Genomic DNA, 20,629 nt, shown 5'->3' on the forward strand with positions numbered 1-20,629 from the left:
ATGGATTTGATCCTTGGTTAGGGAAGATCCCCTGGAGAAGGAAATGGCAACCCACTCCAATACTCTTGCCTGGAAAATCCCATGGATGGAGGAGCCTGGTGGGCTGCAGTCCAAGGAGAGCGCAAAGAGTCGGACATGAGAGAGACTTCACTTTCACTTTCCATTGAAGAATGAAATGAGGTGAGGGATACTTATTCTTTCTTTCAAAGAATATTTATTGAGTGCCTAGTGTGTGCCATTCATTTTTAAGTGATGCTACAGATGCAAAAGTGAGCAAGAAAAAACATTCTGTTAGTGGAGAAAAAATAATCCTATAATGTCAGGGAGAGATAGAGATGATATAGCTAACAGTGTTAGTCACTCAGTCATGTCTGACTCTGAATGATCCCATGGGCTACTGTAGCCCACCAAGCTATTCTGTCCATGGAATTCTCCAGGCAAGAAAATTGGAGTGGGTAGCCATTCCCTTCTCCAGGGGATCTTCCCTACCCAGAGAAGGTAAAGAACTTGCCTGCAATGCAGGAGACCTGGGTTCAATCCTTGGGTCCAGAAGATCCCCTAAAAAAGGGAATAGCTACCCACTCCAGTATTCTTGCCTGGAGAATCCCTTGGACAGAGAAGCCTGGCAGGCTACAATCTGTGGGGTTGCAAAGAATCAGACATGACTGAGCAACTAATACTCTCACTACTACTCTGAGATAGAGATCTGAAAAAAACTAAAACAAGAAGGGGTGAGAGGAGATTGGGATTAGGATAGGTTGAGGTAAGGAGGTGTTAATGGCGGTATAAACCTCGTCTAGTTCAACTGTTCAATGAACATTAACTGTTATCATTAGCTATTTTTAAAGTATGTTTCCCTCTCTGATTCTGGCTCATATCTTCCTACCCAAGCTTCTTTCTGATACAAAGCAGTCAGAAAGACTACTGCAAAAGGAAGATTTTAATAGAGCCAACGACAAAATACTGAGGTTATGTAAGTGCTGTTTCTCTTCAGATCTATTCCACCCACTTTTGTCAGTAATAGAGAGTTTAAAAAAATCAGAAAATCCTTCCTACTGGTGATCTTAGAGCATATTGATGTGTTCAAAAATGCTTAAAAGGGAAAAAAATTAATGGTGAAATTAAATTTTTTACTTAACTGCCATTCCAAAATAGTGTAAACATATAAATATGTTCTTCATGCTTAGTGTAAACTGAACAAGTGGGAATTATCAAATGATCTTATTACAATGGGACACTTAGATAAAATGGTACATCTTTAAAATATGACAAAAAATATATTTTGAAATGCAAAAAATATAAGAAAGTTCATTGACTGATATTTTATAATTTCCCAGGTATATAAATAGATACAATGATCTTAAGTTCAAAGATAAAAGACAATATGTCTGTCAACAGATGAAGGAACTGCCTTTACAGGTAAATAAATATCATATCTTAGTAAAAGGCTTTAACAGTGGCCCTTAATACCCTCATAACCAATAATCACCTGGGAAAATATTTCTTAGCAAGTCTAAGAAGGCAAGTAGGTATTATTTGTTCTTTCTGGGGAATTATCCCTTACTGCATAAATTAAGTCATTGTTTTACTACAGGAAAAGCTATTTGCCTTATACACTGATAAGGCAAATGATAAACCATGAAAGATATTCATCATTCTAAATACCTATTTCCTTAAGGAGTGCCTTCTTACAGTAGGGAGAAAGGGTTTAGAAAAAATAATTGTGTACTGGTGAATATTCTGAGGAAAACACAGGAAACGTTTTTTGTTGTTCAGACTTGACTGAAGGGCCCACAGCACAGCACAGGGAACTATACTCAATATCTATAACAGCCTATAATGGAAAATAATTTTTAAAATAATATATATACACACACATATTTATGTATATTTGTACGTATATGTATAAAACTGAATCACTGTCATACACCTGAAACAAACACATTGTAAATCAGCTATATTTCAATAAAAGTTAAAATAAATAAATAAAATTTGTTTCTGAGTTTCTTCTGATATCTTCAATCTGAATTACTGGAAGAAAACACTGAGCAGATCTGTTTCTTCCTTTTGGGGATTGAGAGAGGTTTGATGTATTTAATAAGATCCCCAAGATGTCCATATTTATGTAGCATTATGTACATGCCAGATTCTAAGGACAGTTATGATGTTAAACTTATTTTTCCTATGCAGGATTTATAATAATAAAAAATAAAGAAATAAAAATGATGGAAAAGCAAAAATTTAGAGCATACTAAAGGTATCTGCGAGGTGTGGGGAGGAAGAAATGGCAGTGATAAAGAGAGTGGTCAGGCAGGCTGAGAGAGAGAGTCATTTGAGAAAAATTTGAGGGAGTCAAGAGAATTAGCCATAAAATAACTGGGAGAACATCCAAGCAAAGAACAGCCAGTGAGTGGGACAGTCTTAAGGCAGGAGTATGCTGCAGAGATTGAAGAACAAGGAGGCAGGAGGCCAAGGAGAGGAGTGAGCAAGAAAGAAAGAGATGGGAAATGACTTAGAAGCAAAAGGAAGCCAGACTGTGGGGGTTTAGTAGATCATTTTAAGTATTTGGCTTTTATTCTCAGTGAAATGAGGAGCTTTTGCAGGATTTTAAGGAAAGGAGAGCATGATCTAACACTCTGGCTGCTGTTTCAAAAACAGATTCTAGGAAATAAGAGTAGAAGCAAGGAGACCGGTTAGGGGGCTATTTCAGTAACCCAGGAGAAAAATGATGGTGGCTTGGAGCCAAAGAACTGATGACATAGGGGATAAACAGGGACTTGGTGGGGTAATCTCTTTGAGTAGGTATAAAGAGATGGGATCTATTGCACAGGTAGAAAACTAACGTTGGATAATTCATCAATAGTAATATAGGAGCAGGCAGAGAGTGCAGGTGCAGATGCTGGCAGGTAGATAAATGTGGTTTGGGGAATCTAAGCAGGTAAGTGGCATGAGAGAAAAGCAAGGAAGTTGAGGGTATACATAAGGGAGTGATTATAATGACTGACATAAAGTTCTAATGAGTATTTTCAGGGGTATCCCTTGAGGTGACTGGTTATTATTCTCTTAACTGAAAGTAAGAAATATTTTTTAAAAATTCTCTGATTTACATACTTCTAGAAGAATAAAAACCATGGAGATTATCCCAGAGAGGAAAATATTTAAATGAATATTAATTCAGTACTTAATTTATTTTGATTCATTTTGTTCCACATCATAAAAGAAAACATAGGTTCATAGAATCTATTATTCAATTCCAACATACATTTTAAAAATACTAATGTTGTAAAGAAACCCTCCTACACTGTTGGTGGGAATGCAAACTAGTACAGCCACTATGGAGAACAGTGTGGAGATTCCTTAAAAAATTGCAAATAGAACTACCTTATGACCCAGCAATCCCACTGCTGGGCATACACACCGAGGAAACCAGAATTGAAAGAGACACATGTACCCCAATGTTCATCGCAGCACTGTTTATAATAGCCAGGACATGGAAACAACCTAGATGTCCATCAGCAGATGAATGGATAAGAAAGCTGTGGTACATATACACAATGGAGTATTACTCAGCCGTTAAAAAGAATTCATTTGAATCAGTTCTGATGAGATGGATGAAACTGGAGCCGATTATACAGAGTGAAGTAAGCCAGAAAGAAAAACACCAATACAGTATACTAACACATATATATGGAATTTAGGAAGATGGCAATGACGACCCTGTATGCAAGACAGGGAAAGAGACACAGATGTGTATAACGGACTTTTGGATTCAGAGGGAGAGGGAGAGGGTGGGATGATTTGGGAGAATCACATTCTAACATGTATACTATCATGTGAATTGAATCGCCAGTCTATGTCTGACGCAGGATGCAGCATGCTTGGGGCTGGTGCATGGGGATGACCCAGAAAGATGTTATGGGGAGGGAGGTGGGAGGGGGGTTCATGTTTGGGAATGCATGTAAGAATTAAAGATTTTAAAATTTAAAAAATAAAAAACTAAAATTTAAAAAAAAAATAAAAATAAAAAAAATAAAAATACTAATGTTGTAAAGAAACACAGAGCATATCTAATTCAAACTCATTATATAAAATTGTGTTGTCTAACATGATAGCCACTAACTATCAGGTGGCTATTTAAATTTAAATTAATTAAAATTTAAAAATCAGTTCCTCACTTGCATAAGCACATTTCTAGTGCTCAATAATGCCCTGACTTAATAGATAGCATAGATATAGAACATTTCTATCATTGCAGAAAGTTCTATTGGACACACTGTTATATAACATCAGTAAAGAGAGGTTACAGCATATGTTTTAAGGTAATAAAAAGAGATAATATCAGAACCCAGGTGCCTTGATTGTTAGTTCAGTGTTCTTTCTACTGTTGTCACTGTTTAGTCTCTAAGTCATGTGTGACTCTTTTGAGATCCCACGGACCATATCATGCCAGGTTCCTCTGTGCATGGGATTTCCTAGACAAGAATACTAGAGTAAGTTACCATTTCTTTCTCCAGCAAACCTTCCTGACCCCAGGGATTGAACCCGAGTCTCTTGTACTGGAAGCTTCCCTCATAGCTCAGTTGGTAGAGAATCTGCCTGCAATGCAGGAAACCTGGGTTTGATCCCTGTGTTGGGAAGATTCCCTGGAGAAGGGAAAGGCTACCCACTCCAGTATTCTGTCCTGGAGAATTCCATGGACTATGCAGTCCATGGGGTCACAAAGAGTTGGACACAACTGAGCGACTTTCACTTCACTTCACTTCACTCTTGCATTGGCATACTGAGCATACTGCTTCTCAATACCCAGACTCAAACATCCAATAATTAATCCTGGTCTTAAAGTCTCATAAAATTAATTTTAGCTCCCATGTCTCCACTTGTCTCAGAATCATCATTTCTCAAAGGCAAGGTGTTTCAAAAAATACTTGACTTTAGTCTTAATGTTTGAAAAACAAATTGGTGTTAACAAGTGTCCTTCAAACTCTCACATTCAGCATATTAATATTTTTACTGAATTTTCCAAATAATATCAATTAAAGAGATTCTTTCCTACTACTTTAAGAAGCATTATACTTTCTTTATTAATACTGTTAGTGTGAGGATGTATCAGTTCAGTTCAGTCGCTCAGTCGTGTCCGACTCTTTGCGACCCCATGAATCGCAGCACGCCAGGCCTCCCTGTCCATCACCCTCTCCTGGAGTTGACTCAGACTCACGTCCATTGAGTCTGTGATGCCATCCAGCCATCTCATCCTCAGTCATCCCCTTCTTCTCCTGCCCTCAGTCCCTCCCAGCATCAGAGTCTTTTCCAATGAGTCAACTCTTCCCATGAGGTGGCCAAAGTACTGGAGTTTCAGCTTTAGCATCATTCCTTCCAAAGAAATCCCAGGGTTGATCTCCTTCAGAATGGACTGGTTGGATCTCCTTGCAGTCCAAGGGACTCTCAAGAGTCTTCTCCAACACCACAGTTCAGAAGCATCAATTCTTTGGTGTTCAACCTTCTTCACAGTCCAACTCTCACATCCATACATGACTACTGGAAAAACCATAGCCTTGACTAGACGGACCTCAGTCAGCAAAGTAATGTCTCTGCTTTTGAATATACTATCTAGGTTGGTCACAACTTTTCTTCCAAGAAGTAAGTGTCTTTTAATTTCATCGCTGCAGTCACCATCTGCAGTGATTTTGGAGCCCAAAAAAATGAAGTCTGACACTGTTTTCACTGTTTCCCCATCTATTTCCCATAAAGTGATGGGACCAGATGCCATGAACTTCATTTTCTGAATGTTGAGCTTTAAGCCAACTTTTTCTCACTCCTCTTTCAGTTTCATCAAGAGGCTTTTTAGCTCCTTTTCACTTTCTGCCATAAGGGTGGTGTCATCTGCATATCTGAGGTTAATGATATCTCTCCCAGCAATCTTGATTCCAATTGTGATTCTTCCAGTCTAGCGTTTCTCATGATGTACACTGCATATAAGTTAAATAAGCAGGGTGACAATATACAGCCTTGACGTACTCCTTTTCCTATTTGGAACCAGTCTGTTGTTCCATGTCCAGTTCTAACTGCTGCTTCCTGACCTGCATACAGATTTCTCAAGAGGCAGGTTAGGTGGTCTGGTATTCCCATCTCTTTCAGAATTTTCCACAGTTGATTGTGATCCACACAGTCAAAGACTTTGGCATGGTCAATAAAGCAGAAATAGATGTTTTTCTGGAACTCTCTTGCTTTGTCTATGATCCAGCGGATGTTGGCAATTTGATCTCTGGTTCCTCTGCCTTATCTAAAACCAGCTTGAACATCAGGAAGTTCACGGTTCATGTATTGCTGAAGCTTGGCTTGGAGAATTTTGAGCATTACTTTACTAGCATGTGAGATGAGTGCAATTGTGAGGTAGTTTGAGCATTCTTTGGCATTGCCTTTCTTTGGGATTGGAATGAAAACTGACCTTTTCCAGTCCTGTGGCCACTGCTGAGTTTTCCAAATTTGCTGGCATATTGAGTGCATCACTTTCACAGCATCATCTTTCAGGATTTGAAACAGCTCAACTGGAATTCCATTACCTCCACTAGCTTTGTTCATAGTGATGCTTTCTAAGGCCCACTTGACTTCACATTCCAGGATGTCTGGCTCTAGAGTAGTGATCACATCATCATGATTATCTGGGTCGTGACGATCTTTTTATACAGTTCTTCTGGGTATTCTTGCCACCTCTTCTTAATATCTTCTGCTTCTGTTAGGTACATACCATTTCTGTCCTTTATCGAGCCCATCTTTGCATGAAATGTTCCCTTGATATCTCTAATTTTCTTGAAGAGATGTCTAGTCTTTCCCATTCTGTTGTTTTCCTCTATTTCTTTGCATTGATGGCTGAGGAAGGCTTTCTTATCTCTTCTTGCTATTCTCTGGAACTCTGCATTCAGATGCTTATATCTTTCCTTTTCTCCTTGGCTTTTCGCTTCTCTTCTTTTCACAGCTATTTGTAAGGCCTCCCCAGACAGCCATTTTGCTTTTTTGCATTTCTTTTCCATGGGGATGATCTTGATCCCTGTCTCCTGTACAATGTCACGAACCTCATTCCATAGTTCATCAGGCACTCTATCTATCAGATCTAGGCCCTTAAATCTATTTCTCACTTCCACTGTATAATCATAAGGAATTTGATTTAGGTCATACCTAAATGGTCTAGTGGTTTTCCCTACTTTCTTCAATTTGAGTCTGAATTTGGTAATAAGGAGTTCATGATCTGGGCCACAGTCAGCTCCTGGTCTTGTTTTTGTTGACTGTATAGATCTTCTCCATCTTTGGCTGCAAAGAATATAATCAATCTGATTTCGGTGTTGACCATCTGGTGATGTCCATGTGTAGAGTCTTCTCTTGTGTTGTTGGAAGAGGGTGTTTGCTATGACCAGTACATTTTCTTGGCAAAATTCTATTAGTCTTTGCCCTGCTTCATTCCACATTCCAAGGCCAAATTTGCCTGTTACTCCAGGTGTTTCTTGACTTCCTACTTTTGCATTCCAGTCCCTAATTAGATAAGACAATCTAAACCCTTAAAATTACTCTTTAAGCAATTTACTAATTTTAGTAGTACATCAAATGAAATTATGTGATTGTATTTATAGAATCCCAGACTATAGAATCTCCTCTGAGAAAAGGAGAGCAAATAACCTTCAATAATTATGAAATAACTTCAGGATTGAAATGTAGAAATGAGCCATCAGAATAGTTTCCTTCAATTAATAGTGGGTTTGAGATGACTTTTTAAAAGACTCATGGTTAAGTCTTTTACTCAGTCATTTACCCATCTCTGGCTAACCAGAAAAATATCTATGGTTAGAGCTGGGTCAATTAGGCCATCTGTTACTTCAGCTAAGGCAGCAGAGTCAACTACAAACACAGCTGAACTCCACAGGGACCAAAGCGAAAGGCAAGAGTGAGTAGAGGACAACAGGGAGAGCTGTAGGAGGCAGATTCACTAGGAATAGAGATGGCAATATCAGTGGGCTTAAAAAACTTTTGGCCACCACCCTCAACAAAGTTGTGCCTGCATAAGAAAATGACCTCAAACAGCATCAATAGTCTTTATTTCTGTCTGCATTGTAGGCAAGTAAAATTCACATCAGATTTTTATATGGAGGATTTTTACAACTTTCATACCACATGCCCACACAAAGGTAATACAGACATAAGATTTATGAAGAAAATTCTTGAAATCATAAATGTGATTAACAACAATAATAGGAGTTTTCCATACAAAATGACAACCATACTTTTGAATTTTCCTAACACTTACCAACTTCAAAGCTATGTATCTGAGTATAGCTGGTCCATAATGCACTTTTCTTAAGCATATTTTCCATCCTGATTAAAATTTAAGATTTCCTCCAGTATAGTATGCTCTACTGCTAAGTCACATCAGTCGTGTCCGACTGTGTGTGACCCCAAAGACAGCAGCCCACCAGGCTCCCATCCCTGGGATTCTCCAGGCAAGAATACTGGAGTGGGTTGCCGTTTCCTCCAGTGCATGAAAGTGAAAAGTGAAAGTGAAGTCATTCAGTTGTGTCTGACTCTTTGTGACCCCCTAGACTATAGCCTACGAGGCTCCACCATCCATGGGATTCTCCAGGCAAGAGTGCAGGAGTGGGTTGCCATTGCCTTCTCCAATAGTATGCTTTAAGGTGGGTCTAAAATGTTTCTGAACTGTGGTGTTGGAGAAGACTCCTGAGAGTCCCTTGGACTGCAAGGAGATCCAACCAGTCCATTCTGAAGGAGAGATCAGTCCTGGGTATTCTTTGGAAGGAATGATGCTAAAGCTGAAGCTCCAGTACTTTGACCATCTCATTCGAAGAGCTGACTCATTGGAAAAGACTCTGATGCTGGGAGGGATTGGGGGCAGGAGCAGAAGGGGACGACAGAGGATGAGATGGCTGGATGGCATCACCGACTCGATGGACATGAGTCTCAGTGAACTTCAGGAGTTGGTGATGGACAGGGAGGCCTGGCGTGCTGCGATTTATGGGGTCGCAAAGAGTCATACACAACTGAGTGACTGAACTGAACTGAAAATCTTTTCAGGCATGCAGTACTGTTATTTAGTACAGTATCATTGATACACCAAATTTTTGTGTTGATTACAAAGAAGGAAGATTTTGGGTAAGGGAATTTCATGTCCCTGCCTTCTTTAGAGGTTAAGTAGGTTCTGGTACCCTGGTTGTTCAGACGTAAAGAATCTGCAAGCAATGCAGGAGACTCAGGTTCAATCCTTGGGTCGGGAAGATCCCCTGGGAAAGGAAATGGCAACCCACTCCAGTATTCTTGTCTGGGAAATCCCATGGACAGAGGAGCCTGGTGGGCTACAGTCCATGGGGTTGCAAAGAGTCGGACATGACTGAGCGACCAACACACACCAAATCAAATGTGCTGGGAAATTTAGCTCAATTATAACACCATCTATGTGGAAATAGCATCAGATTGCACAGGTCGAGAGTTCAGCCTTAGAAGACTACCCAACCCTCACACCACATTTCAGATGTCCATCACAAGCTTGGGTTATTGGTGGTGCTTCAAACCCACTGGGGATATATCTGAAGCTCCTGTGAACCCCTTCTCAGTTCAGTTCAGTTCAGTTCAGTCACTCAGTTGTGTCCGACTCTTTGCAACCCCATAAATCACAGCACGCCAGGCCTCCCTGTCCATCACCAACTCCCGGAGTTCACTCAGACTCACGTCCATTGAGTCAGTGATCCCATCCAGCCATCTCATCCTTGGACTTCCCCTTCTCCTCCTGCCCCCAATCCCTCCCAGCATCAAAGTCTTCTCCAATGAGTCAACTCTTCGCATGAGGTGGCCAAAGTACTGGAGCTTCAGCTTTAGCATCATTCCTTCCAAAGAAATCCCAGGGTTGATCTCCTTCAGAATGGACGGGTTGGATCTCCTTGCAGTCCAAGAGACTCTCAAGAATCTTCTCCAACACCACAGTTCAAAAGCATCAATTCTTCGGTGCTCAACTTTCTTCACAGTCCAACTCTCACATCCATACATGACCACAGGAAAAACCATAGCCTTGACTAGACAGACCTTAGTCAGCAAAGTAATGTCTCTGCTTTTGAATATGCTATCTAGGTTGCTCATAGCTTTTCTTTCAAGAAGTAAGTGTCTTTTAATTTCATGGCTACAGTCACCATCTGCAGTGATTTTGGAGCCCAAAAATAAAGTCTGACACTGTTTCCACTGTTTCCCCATCTATTTCCCATGAAGTGATGGGACCGGATGCCATGATCTTCGTTTTCTGAATGTTGAGCTTTAAGCCAACCTTTTCACTCTCCTCTTTCACTTTCATCAAGAGGCTTTTTAGTTCCTCTTCACTTTCTGCCATAAGGGTGGTGTCATCTGCATGTCTGAGGTTATTGATATTTCTCCCTGCAATCTTGATTCCAGCTTGTGTTTCTTCCAGCCCAGCGTTTCTCATGATGTACTCTGCATAGAAGTTAAATAAGCAGGGTGACACTATACAGCCTTGACGCACTCCGTTTCCTATTTGGAACCAGTCTGTTGTTCCATGTCCAGTTCTAACTGCTGCTTCCTGACCTGCATACAGGTTTCTCAAGAGGCAGGTTAGGTGGTTTGGTATTCCCATCTCTTTCAGAATTTTCCACAGTTTATTGTGATCCACACAGTCAAAGACTTTGGCATGGTCAATAAAGCAGAAATAGATGTTTTTCTGGAACTCTCTTGCTTTTTCCATGATCCAGCGGATGTTGGCAATTTGATCTCTGGTTCCTTTGCCTTTTCTAAAACCAGCTTGAACATCAGGAAGATCACGGTTCACGTATTGCTGAAGCCTGGCTTGGAGAATTTTGAGCATTACTTTACTAGCATGTGAGATGAGTGCAATTGTGCGGTAGTTTGAGCATTCTTTGGCGTTGTCTTTCTTTGGGATTGGAATGAAAACTGACCTTTTCCAGTCCTGTGGCCACTGCTGAGTTTTCCAAATTTGCTGGCATATTGAGTGCATCACTTTCACAGCATCATCTTTCAGGATTTGCAATAGCTCCACTGGAACTCTATCACCTCCACTAGCTTTGCTCATAGTGATGCTTTCTAAGGCCCACTTGACTTCACATTCCAGGATGTCTGGCTCTAGATGAGTGATCACACCATCATGATTATCTGGGTCATGAAGATCCTTTTTGTATGGTTCTTCTGTGTATTCTTGCCATCTCTTCTTAATATCTTCTGCTTCTGTTAGGTCCATACCATTTCTGTCCTTTATCGAGCCCATCTTTGCATGAAATGTTCCCTTGGTATCTCTAATTTTCTTGAAGAGATCTCTAGTCTTTCCCATTCTGTTGTTTTCCTCTATTTCTTTGCATTGATGGCTGAGGAAGGCTTTCTTATCTCTTCTTGCTATTCTTTGGAACTCTGCACTCAGATGCTTATATCTTTCCTTTTCTCCTTTGCTTTTCTCCTCTCTTCTTTTCACAGCTCTTTGTAAGGCTTCCCCAGACAGCCATTTTGCATTTTGGCATTTCCTTTCCATGGGGATGGTCTTGATCCCTGTCTCCTGTACAATGTCATGAACCTCATTTGGTAGTTCATCAGGCACTCTATCTATCAGATCTAGGCCCTTAAATCTATTTCTCACTTCCACTCTAGAATGGCTCATAGTGAAGTGAAGTCGCTCAGTCATGTTCAACTCTGCGACGCCATGGACTGTAGCCTACTATGCTCCTCCGTCCATGGGATTTTCCAGGCAAGAGTACTGGAGTGGGTTGCCATTTCCTTCTCCAGAAGATCTTCCTGACCCAGGAATCGAACCCAGGTCTCCCTCACTGTAGGCAGATGCTTTACCGTCTGAGCCACCAGGGAAGTCCCTAGAGAAACATTTTACTTACTTGATCACCAGTTTTATTACTAAAGGATATTACTCAGGAACAGCCATATTGAAGAGATGCATAGGACAAGGCATGGTGAAAGGGAGAGAAACTCCCATAACCTCTCTAGGCACACCACTCTTTCCAATCTCCACGTGTTCACAGACCTGAAAACTCTCTGAACCCGGCCCCTTTGGGGGTTTATGGAGGCTTCATTACAAGGCTCCCCTCTCCCCTCCCTGGAGGCGGGAGGGTGCAACTGAAAGTTCTAAACTCTAATCTCTTGGTAATGCTCCACCTGGCAATCAGCCCCTGTTCTTAAGAGTTTCTAAAGTAACCTCATTAACATAACAAAGACATCTTTGTTGCTTTCATCACTTAGAAAATTCCAAGCATTTTAAGAGCTTTGTGCCAGAAATGGGGACAGAGACCAGATAAATATTTCTTATTATAATCACATCACAGAAGTTATAATTTAAATCATTTGAATCTTCAGCTATATTATCTTAGTACATATATTTAAAAGGCAAAAAAATAATGGTAGTCCTAAGAGTATTTTCAAATATACATACCTGGGAAGGAACATTTTTGGGAGGCTCTATTCGAATGCTTGGGTCCCACTCCCCGGGAGGAAGGACAGTCACCTGATCCAGAAATTCGTCAATTCCTGACACCAAGTCATTACGATCTTTTGCTTTGTAAGCAACATCATGAAACACCTATAGAGAGAAAACAACCATTCATAGATTTTAAAAATGCACCTAAAATCTAAATGTATTTTGTGTTTTCATTTCCCAGTTAGCACACATGTGACTATAACAATTTGAATACGAAACTCTTAACTAAAGAAGTTTTAGTGTAAAATATTATAACCTCTTTTATTCTATGATTGCACAGATGTTTATCTTTTCTTAGAATGCTAGATGAATGTTGAAATTTCTGGTGGAAAGAGAAAAGGAAGGAAAAGGAGAATAGAAGGAAGCTCATTAAATTAGAATTAATGATTCAGGTTTGACAAACATTGTTTATATATATGTAAATCAAACTTTCTGAAAGAAACCCTTGCTTTAAAATGAGATAAAAGTTTATAATAATATTTATACCTAGGCATAAAATAATGCTATTGAATAAATGATAGACTAATCAATAAACAGTACTAAGCCAAGTTATTATCTATATAAAAGTAAAACAGGATCTTTATCCATATCCCACTTAAAAAGCAGTTCTAGGTATTAAAAACTTAAATATGAGTGTTAAACTATTAAATTAATTGGACATAATGTAGGATATATTTATGACCTCAGAGTAAACAGTAATACAAATCTCAAAGATTTAGTGTAGTATCAAAACAAGCACATAACAAATTTTTGCTGTTCTTCAAGGAGAAAAGAAAACTACATGTTCAGACGTGAGTACTGAATATAAGATAGCATATTTTGTAAATGATGACCTTACAGAAAACAATTTCAGTAGAGTGGTCGTGACAAAAATTACACTGTAATACATTGAGATAAATGAAATTATGATATTCAGGACCAAGTAGAGATTACTCTTTCAAAACTCTTAAGATTCAGGTTCAATCAACACTTCAGTGGGACACGCTATGTTAAGGAGAAAGAAATTTTAAGGATGGGAAAATCCTGGCCTTTTATTTCATATGTATTTTCTAAGTAGCTACTATATGTTAGGCCTGTTTGCTAAATGAACCAAAGGAGTCAGTGTTGATTTAGCTAAGTGACAGAGAGAGAAAACTGTTGACACAAAAGTCCAGAACAAGAAAAAGAAGTTTCTTTTTTCTTTTTTTTTTGCTTTTGTTCTTATAAAAGTTATTTATGTTAATATACAATTATTTTATTATTTTAAAATAAATTCACAAACATTTTTTTTAATTCTCATTTTTAAGTTCTCTTATAAATATCAGCATACTATCAATATAAACAAAAGCTCTTTGGAGTGCTTAATAATCTTTAAGACTATAAAGGGATTAATAAATTGGTAATAGTGCCAATAAACAAAATCATATGATTTATCTCCAGTCATGCTCAACAGGAAGGGAGAAAAGAGGCTAGCTTAATTCAAGATAAGGTGTTGCTAGGATGACTAGAACATTCAGTCATCAATTCATTTAAAAAAAATGTAATGAACCCTGACTGAAGGTCAGACACCATGCTAAATATGAAGATACAAAAGGAAAAGACAGTCTGCTTACAAGAAGTCCCCAGTACAGAGAGGAAAAGAACAGCTTAGTCAACAAATAATTATTTGAGCACCTGACAAAATCAAGGAACAAAAATGAATATTAATGGTAACTGCTCACATGGAATTTAGAGCTTAATAATGAAATTCAATTCATCATTGTCTTAAATTGTATGAATCAACATATTGAATCTTATTCTTGAATATAATTGTTCAATGTATTTCAAAGCAGTTAGATGGCAGAACAATTTCTCCACCTGAGCTTTGAACAATAAAAACCTTTCATTCTCTTTTAAAAGTATTTAAATTTTCTTTTAATATTCAATGAATGTACTTCATAATTAACATATCCTATTATAATTAACAGCTCTCATCTTTTGCAGTAACTTTCTGGTTGAGTTTCCTCTTCTCTATTTCGCTCCTCATAGAGTTACAAACTGCTCCAAGCTAACTTTCAAGTCTAAAGGATTCATGTTTGAGGCGTCAAGGGCTCATTTGTTGTTGTTTAGTTGTTAAGTTGTGTCCTATACATGGACACATGTATATATAGGAAACTAATACACGACTGAAGTGACTTAGCATGCATGCATGCATTGGAGAAGGAAATGGCAACCCACTCCAGTGTTCTTGCCTGGAGAATCCCAGGGGAACCTGGTGGGCTGCCGTCTACGGGGTCGCACAGAGTCGGACACGACTGAAGCGACTTAGTAGCAGCAGCAGTTGTTAAGTCGTGTCCTGTACATGTATATATAGGAAACTAATACTCTCTTTAAGTTGGTTCTTTCTAAAACAGATGAAATAATTGGTTTTGTTCTAACTTTTGGTTTCCTATGTGTAAACATCAGTAACTAACTCATATAAAATCAATAAACATAATTTGAACAGATATAATAGAAGAATTTATATTGAACTCCAAACGTAAGTTCAAATTTTCAGATTTCATAAACCTAGGAAAAGTTATACACAAAGTTCTTTTCATAGATATTTGAAATATTTCAATAAATTATTAAATTATTTAGATGAGATTTCAGAAATGTATAATCTCATCTGGTATTTACTACTGAATTTTGAATTTATGTCACTTCTGTGATTTTTCATCTGCTCTTCTTTTACAATAAAAATAGATTTTTGCAAGGCATTGTAGAATTCAAGAAACCAGTTATATGATATGATATTTTATGTTTATTTTTATGATCTTTATATTTTTTAGACATATTTCATTGAGAAGCTGATGAAGGTTTTTTCCAGTTCAAAAAACTACATACAGTTTTTGTACACAGAAAAAATTGTGTGTTGAGTCAGAGATCACAGGCCTCCTTGAAACCTATCTTCAGCTCCTCTAATGGTTAAAAGGCTCCAAGGTTAAAAACATCTACATTTAGGCAATTACAAAGAGAGTTGATAGATGTCTTACGGCTTTTGGTGTCATGTATACTATCCAGATAAACTGCCTCTTTTATTTTTTGAGACCTTAAAACCATTTTGCTCCAAACAAGACCCTCACTGATATTAACAATGGTGCTTACTTTGGCAACACAAATGCTATTAAGGGAATATTAATAAATACACTCTAAATTCACTAAACAACAGATTTTCTTTAAAACATAGGGTTTTAAAATGTTCATGTGTGTGAATTTATTACCCCTTTCGAACAAATTTTTCCAAGGGAAATTTTATAGTGCAAGTATTTAAAGGGGATTCAATACAGAGAAATCTGATTCACAGTAAATTGTCATGAATACAGAACTCCAAAAGTTAGGTGTACCTAGTAGGGGGAAATGTTCCCAATGAACTTGAATAAATACCTCATCTGTCATTAGGGTTGCCATCGATCTGCCAATCTCATGGTACTGCTGACCCTTTCCCAGGGGTCCCAGAAGAATGAACAAAAATCTGTAACGAAGAAGAAAAAAACATGTGTTTCAAGGTAGAAATAAAAAATAATTTTAGTAGTACAGCATCACTCATCTCAAAGGAATTAGTGAAGATAGGATTTCGATGTAAATATAGGATTTCTATATTTTTCCACAGGTTGTTAACATATAATATTTTGAAATATTTTATGTTTCAAAACGACTCATGCTTAAGATCCTTGAGCAATTGGAATCTGGGGTATTTTGCTGTTTCTTTCATTTAGTTACCTATAATGCTTAAGCAGTTACTGTGAATTTTAAGGATTCTATAATTCTTAGAGGAGAAAGTTAAGAAAAATAGAATCTGATTAAATCTTTTTGAATTGTAAGATAGAGAATTCACTCTCACATATGTAAACTGTAGAATTAGGCAGAAGAGGGGAATGGTAATAAAGTAGCATAAGCAAAGAAAGAATATATGGTAAAAAAAAAAAAGTGGGTGTGTGGAAAATTTACATTAAATAGAAAAAATGATTGCCAGGAATCAAAAATTAGAATTAAAAAAATCCATTAATTCCAATGCTGGAGTAATAATAATAGCAGCTGCACTGTGATATTCCATCTATATAAGGTTGAAAGTTTAGCAAATTCATCATCACAACTGGAAATTTTAAAGAAATCAACACGTGTTTTAACTTTGGAGGACCAATTACTGTCCGGTCTCTGAATAGGTCAATTCTACAAGGAAATTATGAGAATTTTAAGATGTCTTGTATTTCATTATATAACTACAGCATTCACTTGTTAAATGGTTTCTGCTTGTATGCATGAAGACTAATGACTTTATAAGGTATACTGAAATAGATATCACAATTATACCTTTCATTCAGTTATAAACTTTAGAGATTGTACACGTTTTTACATGATGCATATATTACAGTCATAGAGGATCTGACAATTTTTTGTGTGTCAGTTGTAACTGAATCCAATCCTACTATACAGAAATGTCCACTATACATTTAAAACAGGAATAACTTAGAGTGGTGGCAGATGCTTTACCAACTATAGTACTTTTAAGAAATTTCCTAACCTATGTACATCTTACTATTTTCACATTTCTATTCCATGGACTATTTATAAATCCTAAAATTATTTTCTGGTATTTTTACCATGTGTTACTGTTATATACACAGTGTGCCCTTTTGTCCTCCTAAGAAAGGATAATTAGGAACCTTGAATGGCTTTCTTTATTCTATTTGTCTAACTAATCTTCTTCCATTTTTCACCTTTGCTAACTAAACAGTCTAGCCTTTTAAATCTCTCCTTATACCGTGCCTCTACCGTGCCCCTAATTTTTCCTCCACTGTTCTCTAGACACACTTTGCTATGTCAGTATGAAATGAGGCCACTTAAACCTTGACAGTTTTCAAAGTGAGGGTATATAACCCCATTATGGCTTTTTGCTACTCCTGGGAATTTTTTTTTCCTTTCCTTTGAAGTACAAGAGCTATCATTGTCATAAATAACCATCATTTACTCAGAGTTCATCGGACACCTTCTTAGCTGATGGAACAAGAATGCACTGCTTGGAAGACACAAAGAAATTTTAATCTACTAAAATAATACCACTATGGCTAGTAAATTTCACATGTTAAATCTGAATCCCAAATTCCCAGAAACTCTGAATAGATTACAGGGTGTACATGGAAAAATGTAGCCTTAATCATATGTCAGACACCACCTTAATGTGTTCAGTTCATCCTTCTCCTTTTTAATAAAACTTGGTATGCGTCAGAAGTCTTGGTAGCCCTCCAGATGAACAGACACACTTTTCTCTATAACTTGAATTGGTAGCTAGTTTCCTGACTCAAATCTGTTCATACACAGGTTCAGGCAGAGGTTCTCAAACACTGAATTCCTCTCCAGTCAGCTGAGCTCTAATGAAATGAGGCCTCTTCTGACTAAACTATTCTATATTTTTGGAATATCATATCCACAATCAAAACACAGAGTGATGTAATTGGCTGTTTTGAGTTAAGGCTGAAAGGTTCATAGAAGAAACATTCTACCAAGCCAGTTACCACAGCACCTGAAATCATCATCAGCTTAACTTGACTAAGACCTACAGTGTTTGGAAGAGGAGACAATTAACAGCATCTGAGGCAGTTATATGCTGTGCTGTGCTTAGTTGCTCCGTCATGTCTGACTCCTGTGACCCCATGGACTGCAGCCCACCAGGGCCCTCTGTCCTTGGGGATTCTCCAGGCAAGAATACTGGAGTGTGTTGCCATGCCGTCCTCCAGGGGATCTTCCCAACCCAGGGAATGAATCCAGGTCTCCTGCATTGCAGGTGGATTCTATACTGACTGAGCCACCAGGGAAGCCCAAGAGACGATTATGGCATCACACAAAGGGCACCAGTCATGACGGAAGCAGGGCCATGCATAGATAAGTTTTGCTGTGGAACAGGATCAGAGTGAAAGCCTGTCTATACACAGGAATCACGTTTGATGGAGGGAGAAGGGAAGAAAACAAGGTATCCTAGAAGAATTGCTAGGAATGTAATGTGTTGTGGCCAAAATTCATTTTTCTTCATGAATTTGCCCATGGACAGTCTCATCTCTATAACATGGAGATAAATAATAAATAACAAAATTCAGTTTCTATTATGGCAAAGTTGTTAGTTTTTATGTGCACCTAAATGAAAAACAAGTTCAGGTAATCAAGTTAAATTTGTCCTTTTGATTCAGATTCAACCACAGTAACTATCAATGATTCTTAAGAATCTATGTATGGGAACTATACTATGACTAAGATTGAAACATATAGTATGTAAGACACAGCAGGTAGTATCCTAATGATGGCACTTAAGTATAAACCGAGCCTTGAAAACTTTGATCTTTTCAAATATGATCACACTCATATACAAGATCTTCTTTAGCCCATGCATGCATGCCTACAAAGTTGCTTCAGTCATGTTCAACTCTTTACAACCCTATGGACTGTAGCCTGCCAAGCTCCTCTGTCTATGGGATTCTCTAGGCAAGAATACTGGAGTAGGTAGTCATTCCCTTTTCTAGAGAATCTTCCTGATTCAGGGATGGAAGCCGCCTCTCTTTGTCTCCTGCATTGGCAGGCGGGTTCTTTACAACTGGCTCAGATGGTAAAGAATGCCTGCAATGCAAGAGACCCAGGTTCCATCCCTGGATGGGGAAGATCCCTTGGAGAAGGGAATGGCTACCCACTCCAGTATTCTTGCCTCGAGAATTCCATGGACAGAGGAGCCTAGGGGGCTCCAGTCCATCGGGTCGCAAAGAATTCCACCGGATAGAGCGACAAACACTTTCACTTTCTTTACCACTAGCAGCACCTGGGTGCCCTGGTTAGCCCATAGTCTAATGCAATCTTTGAAAAAAGCCTATACTTTATCACTTTTCACCAAAAGTCTAAAAAAGGAGTCCCATTATTCTGGCTTAGAGAATGATTATACACCTTTTGAGGGATTCCCTGATAGCTCAGTTGATAAAAAGAATCCTCCTGCAATGCAGGAGACACCAGTCCAATTCTTGGGTCGGGAAGATCCCCTGGAGAAGGGATAGGCTACCCACTACAGTATTCTTGGGCTTCCCTTGTGGCTCAGCTGGTAAAGAATTCGCCTGCAATGCGGCGGGAAACCTCGGTTCGATCCATCCCTGCGTTGTGAAGATCCCCTGGAGTAGGGAAAGGCTACCCACTCCAGTATTCTGGCCTGGAGAATTCCATGGACGGTACAGTCCATGGGGTCGCAAAGAGTTGCACATGAGTGAGAGACTTTCACTTCACTTCATGATGATATAGACCAGGGTATTCAGAGATAAGGAGCGTGCCTAAAAGAAAACATAGAAATTTGAGAAGAAGAAAGAAAGAACAGAACAATTTTTAAAGCACTTTTTGCCCTCCTCCATAAAGAAGAAACAACAGTTTTGTGGATTATACTTTAGTTTCAAGAAAAAAACTCTCAGAGGAAATTATATTTATACCTTTCCCACACACACACACAAAAAAATGGCTGAAGAAAGTGCAAAAGATGCTCTTATACTTTTACCTGGTTGGGATGGGGACCTCAGCTAATCCTTGAAGCAGCACAGCTGGGGACAACCTGACAAACGCAACTACAGTTCGATCCAGAAACTCTAATTCCCCAACTAAGATGTTTGAAGCTTCAGCACCTGGAGGAATCTTCTTCATAAAATGCAGATCGACCTGGGAGCATCACAAAGTAAAATACATCAAAACTCGAAAGATTTGTTAAATCATTCCTAGCAGAGTACTTCACACATGGTAACCCATCATTAAATATAGTTTAAATAAATATAGCTTATATAAGTATTATTTAAATCAAATTTAAAATAGTTAAACATCTTTCTTGCCCTTTAAAAATACTTTTTTTCTTTTACTTCTGTATTTTTTGGAATTTGTTAATAATACACTGAATACTCTAGTTTTCTGCTCAATACTTTTCAAAGATGCTTTTCAGTATCAGTAATCTTGAAATTTTCAGGGTGAAAAGATTATGTGTTCAATAATTACATGCATATACTCTAATCACAATTTAATTAGTATTTGCCAATATATTTAAATATTTGTATACTACCTTATCTTAATTTTGTACATAACACATTAATAATGTAAAATATGCCTATTTCAAAAGAAACATAATCAAAATTT

The 20,629-nt window shown here is 38.2% G+C and overlaps 1 protein-coding gene across 2 annotated transcripts in view; it reads right to left on the reverse strand.

The window, feature by feature from the left end:
* The window catches only part of SLC4A10 (solute carrier family 4 member 10), a 343,935-nt gene that overhangs the window by 107,415 nt on the left and 215,891 nt on the right, over nt 1–20,629 (reverse strand). For both annotated transcript variants that reach the window (XM_069574340.1, XM_069574339.1), the window contains exons 8-10: nt 20,007–20,164; nt 15,875–15,962; nt 12,446–12,592 (exon numbers count right to left, since the gene is read on the reverse strand). In XM_069574340.1, the coding sequence (XP_069430441.1) occupies nt 12,446–12,592; nt 15,875–15,962; nt 20,007–20,164 (393 nt within the window). The remainder of the gene's footprint in view (nt 1–12,445; nt 12,593–15,874; nt 15,963–20,006; nt 20,165–20,629) is intronic.

This window comes from Ovis canadensis, chromosome 2 (assembly GCF_042477335.2).
Source record: "Ovis canadensis isolate MfBH-ARS-UI-01 breed Bighorn chromosome 2, ARS-UI_OviCan_v2, whole genome shotgun sequence".
Lineage (NCBI taxonomy): Eukaryota > Metazoa > Chordata > Mammalia > Artiodactyla > Bovidae > Ovis > Ovis canadensis.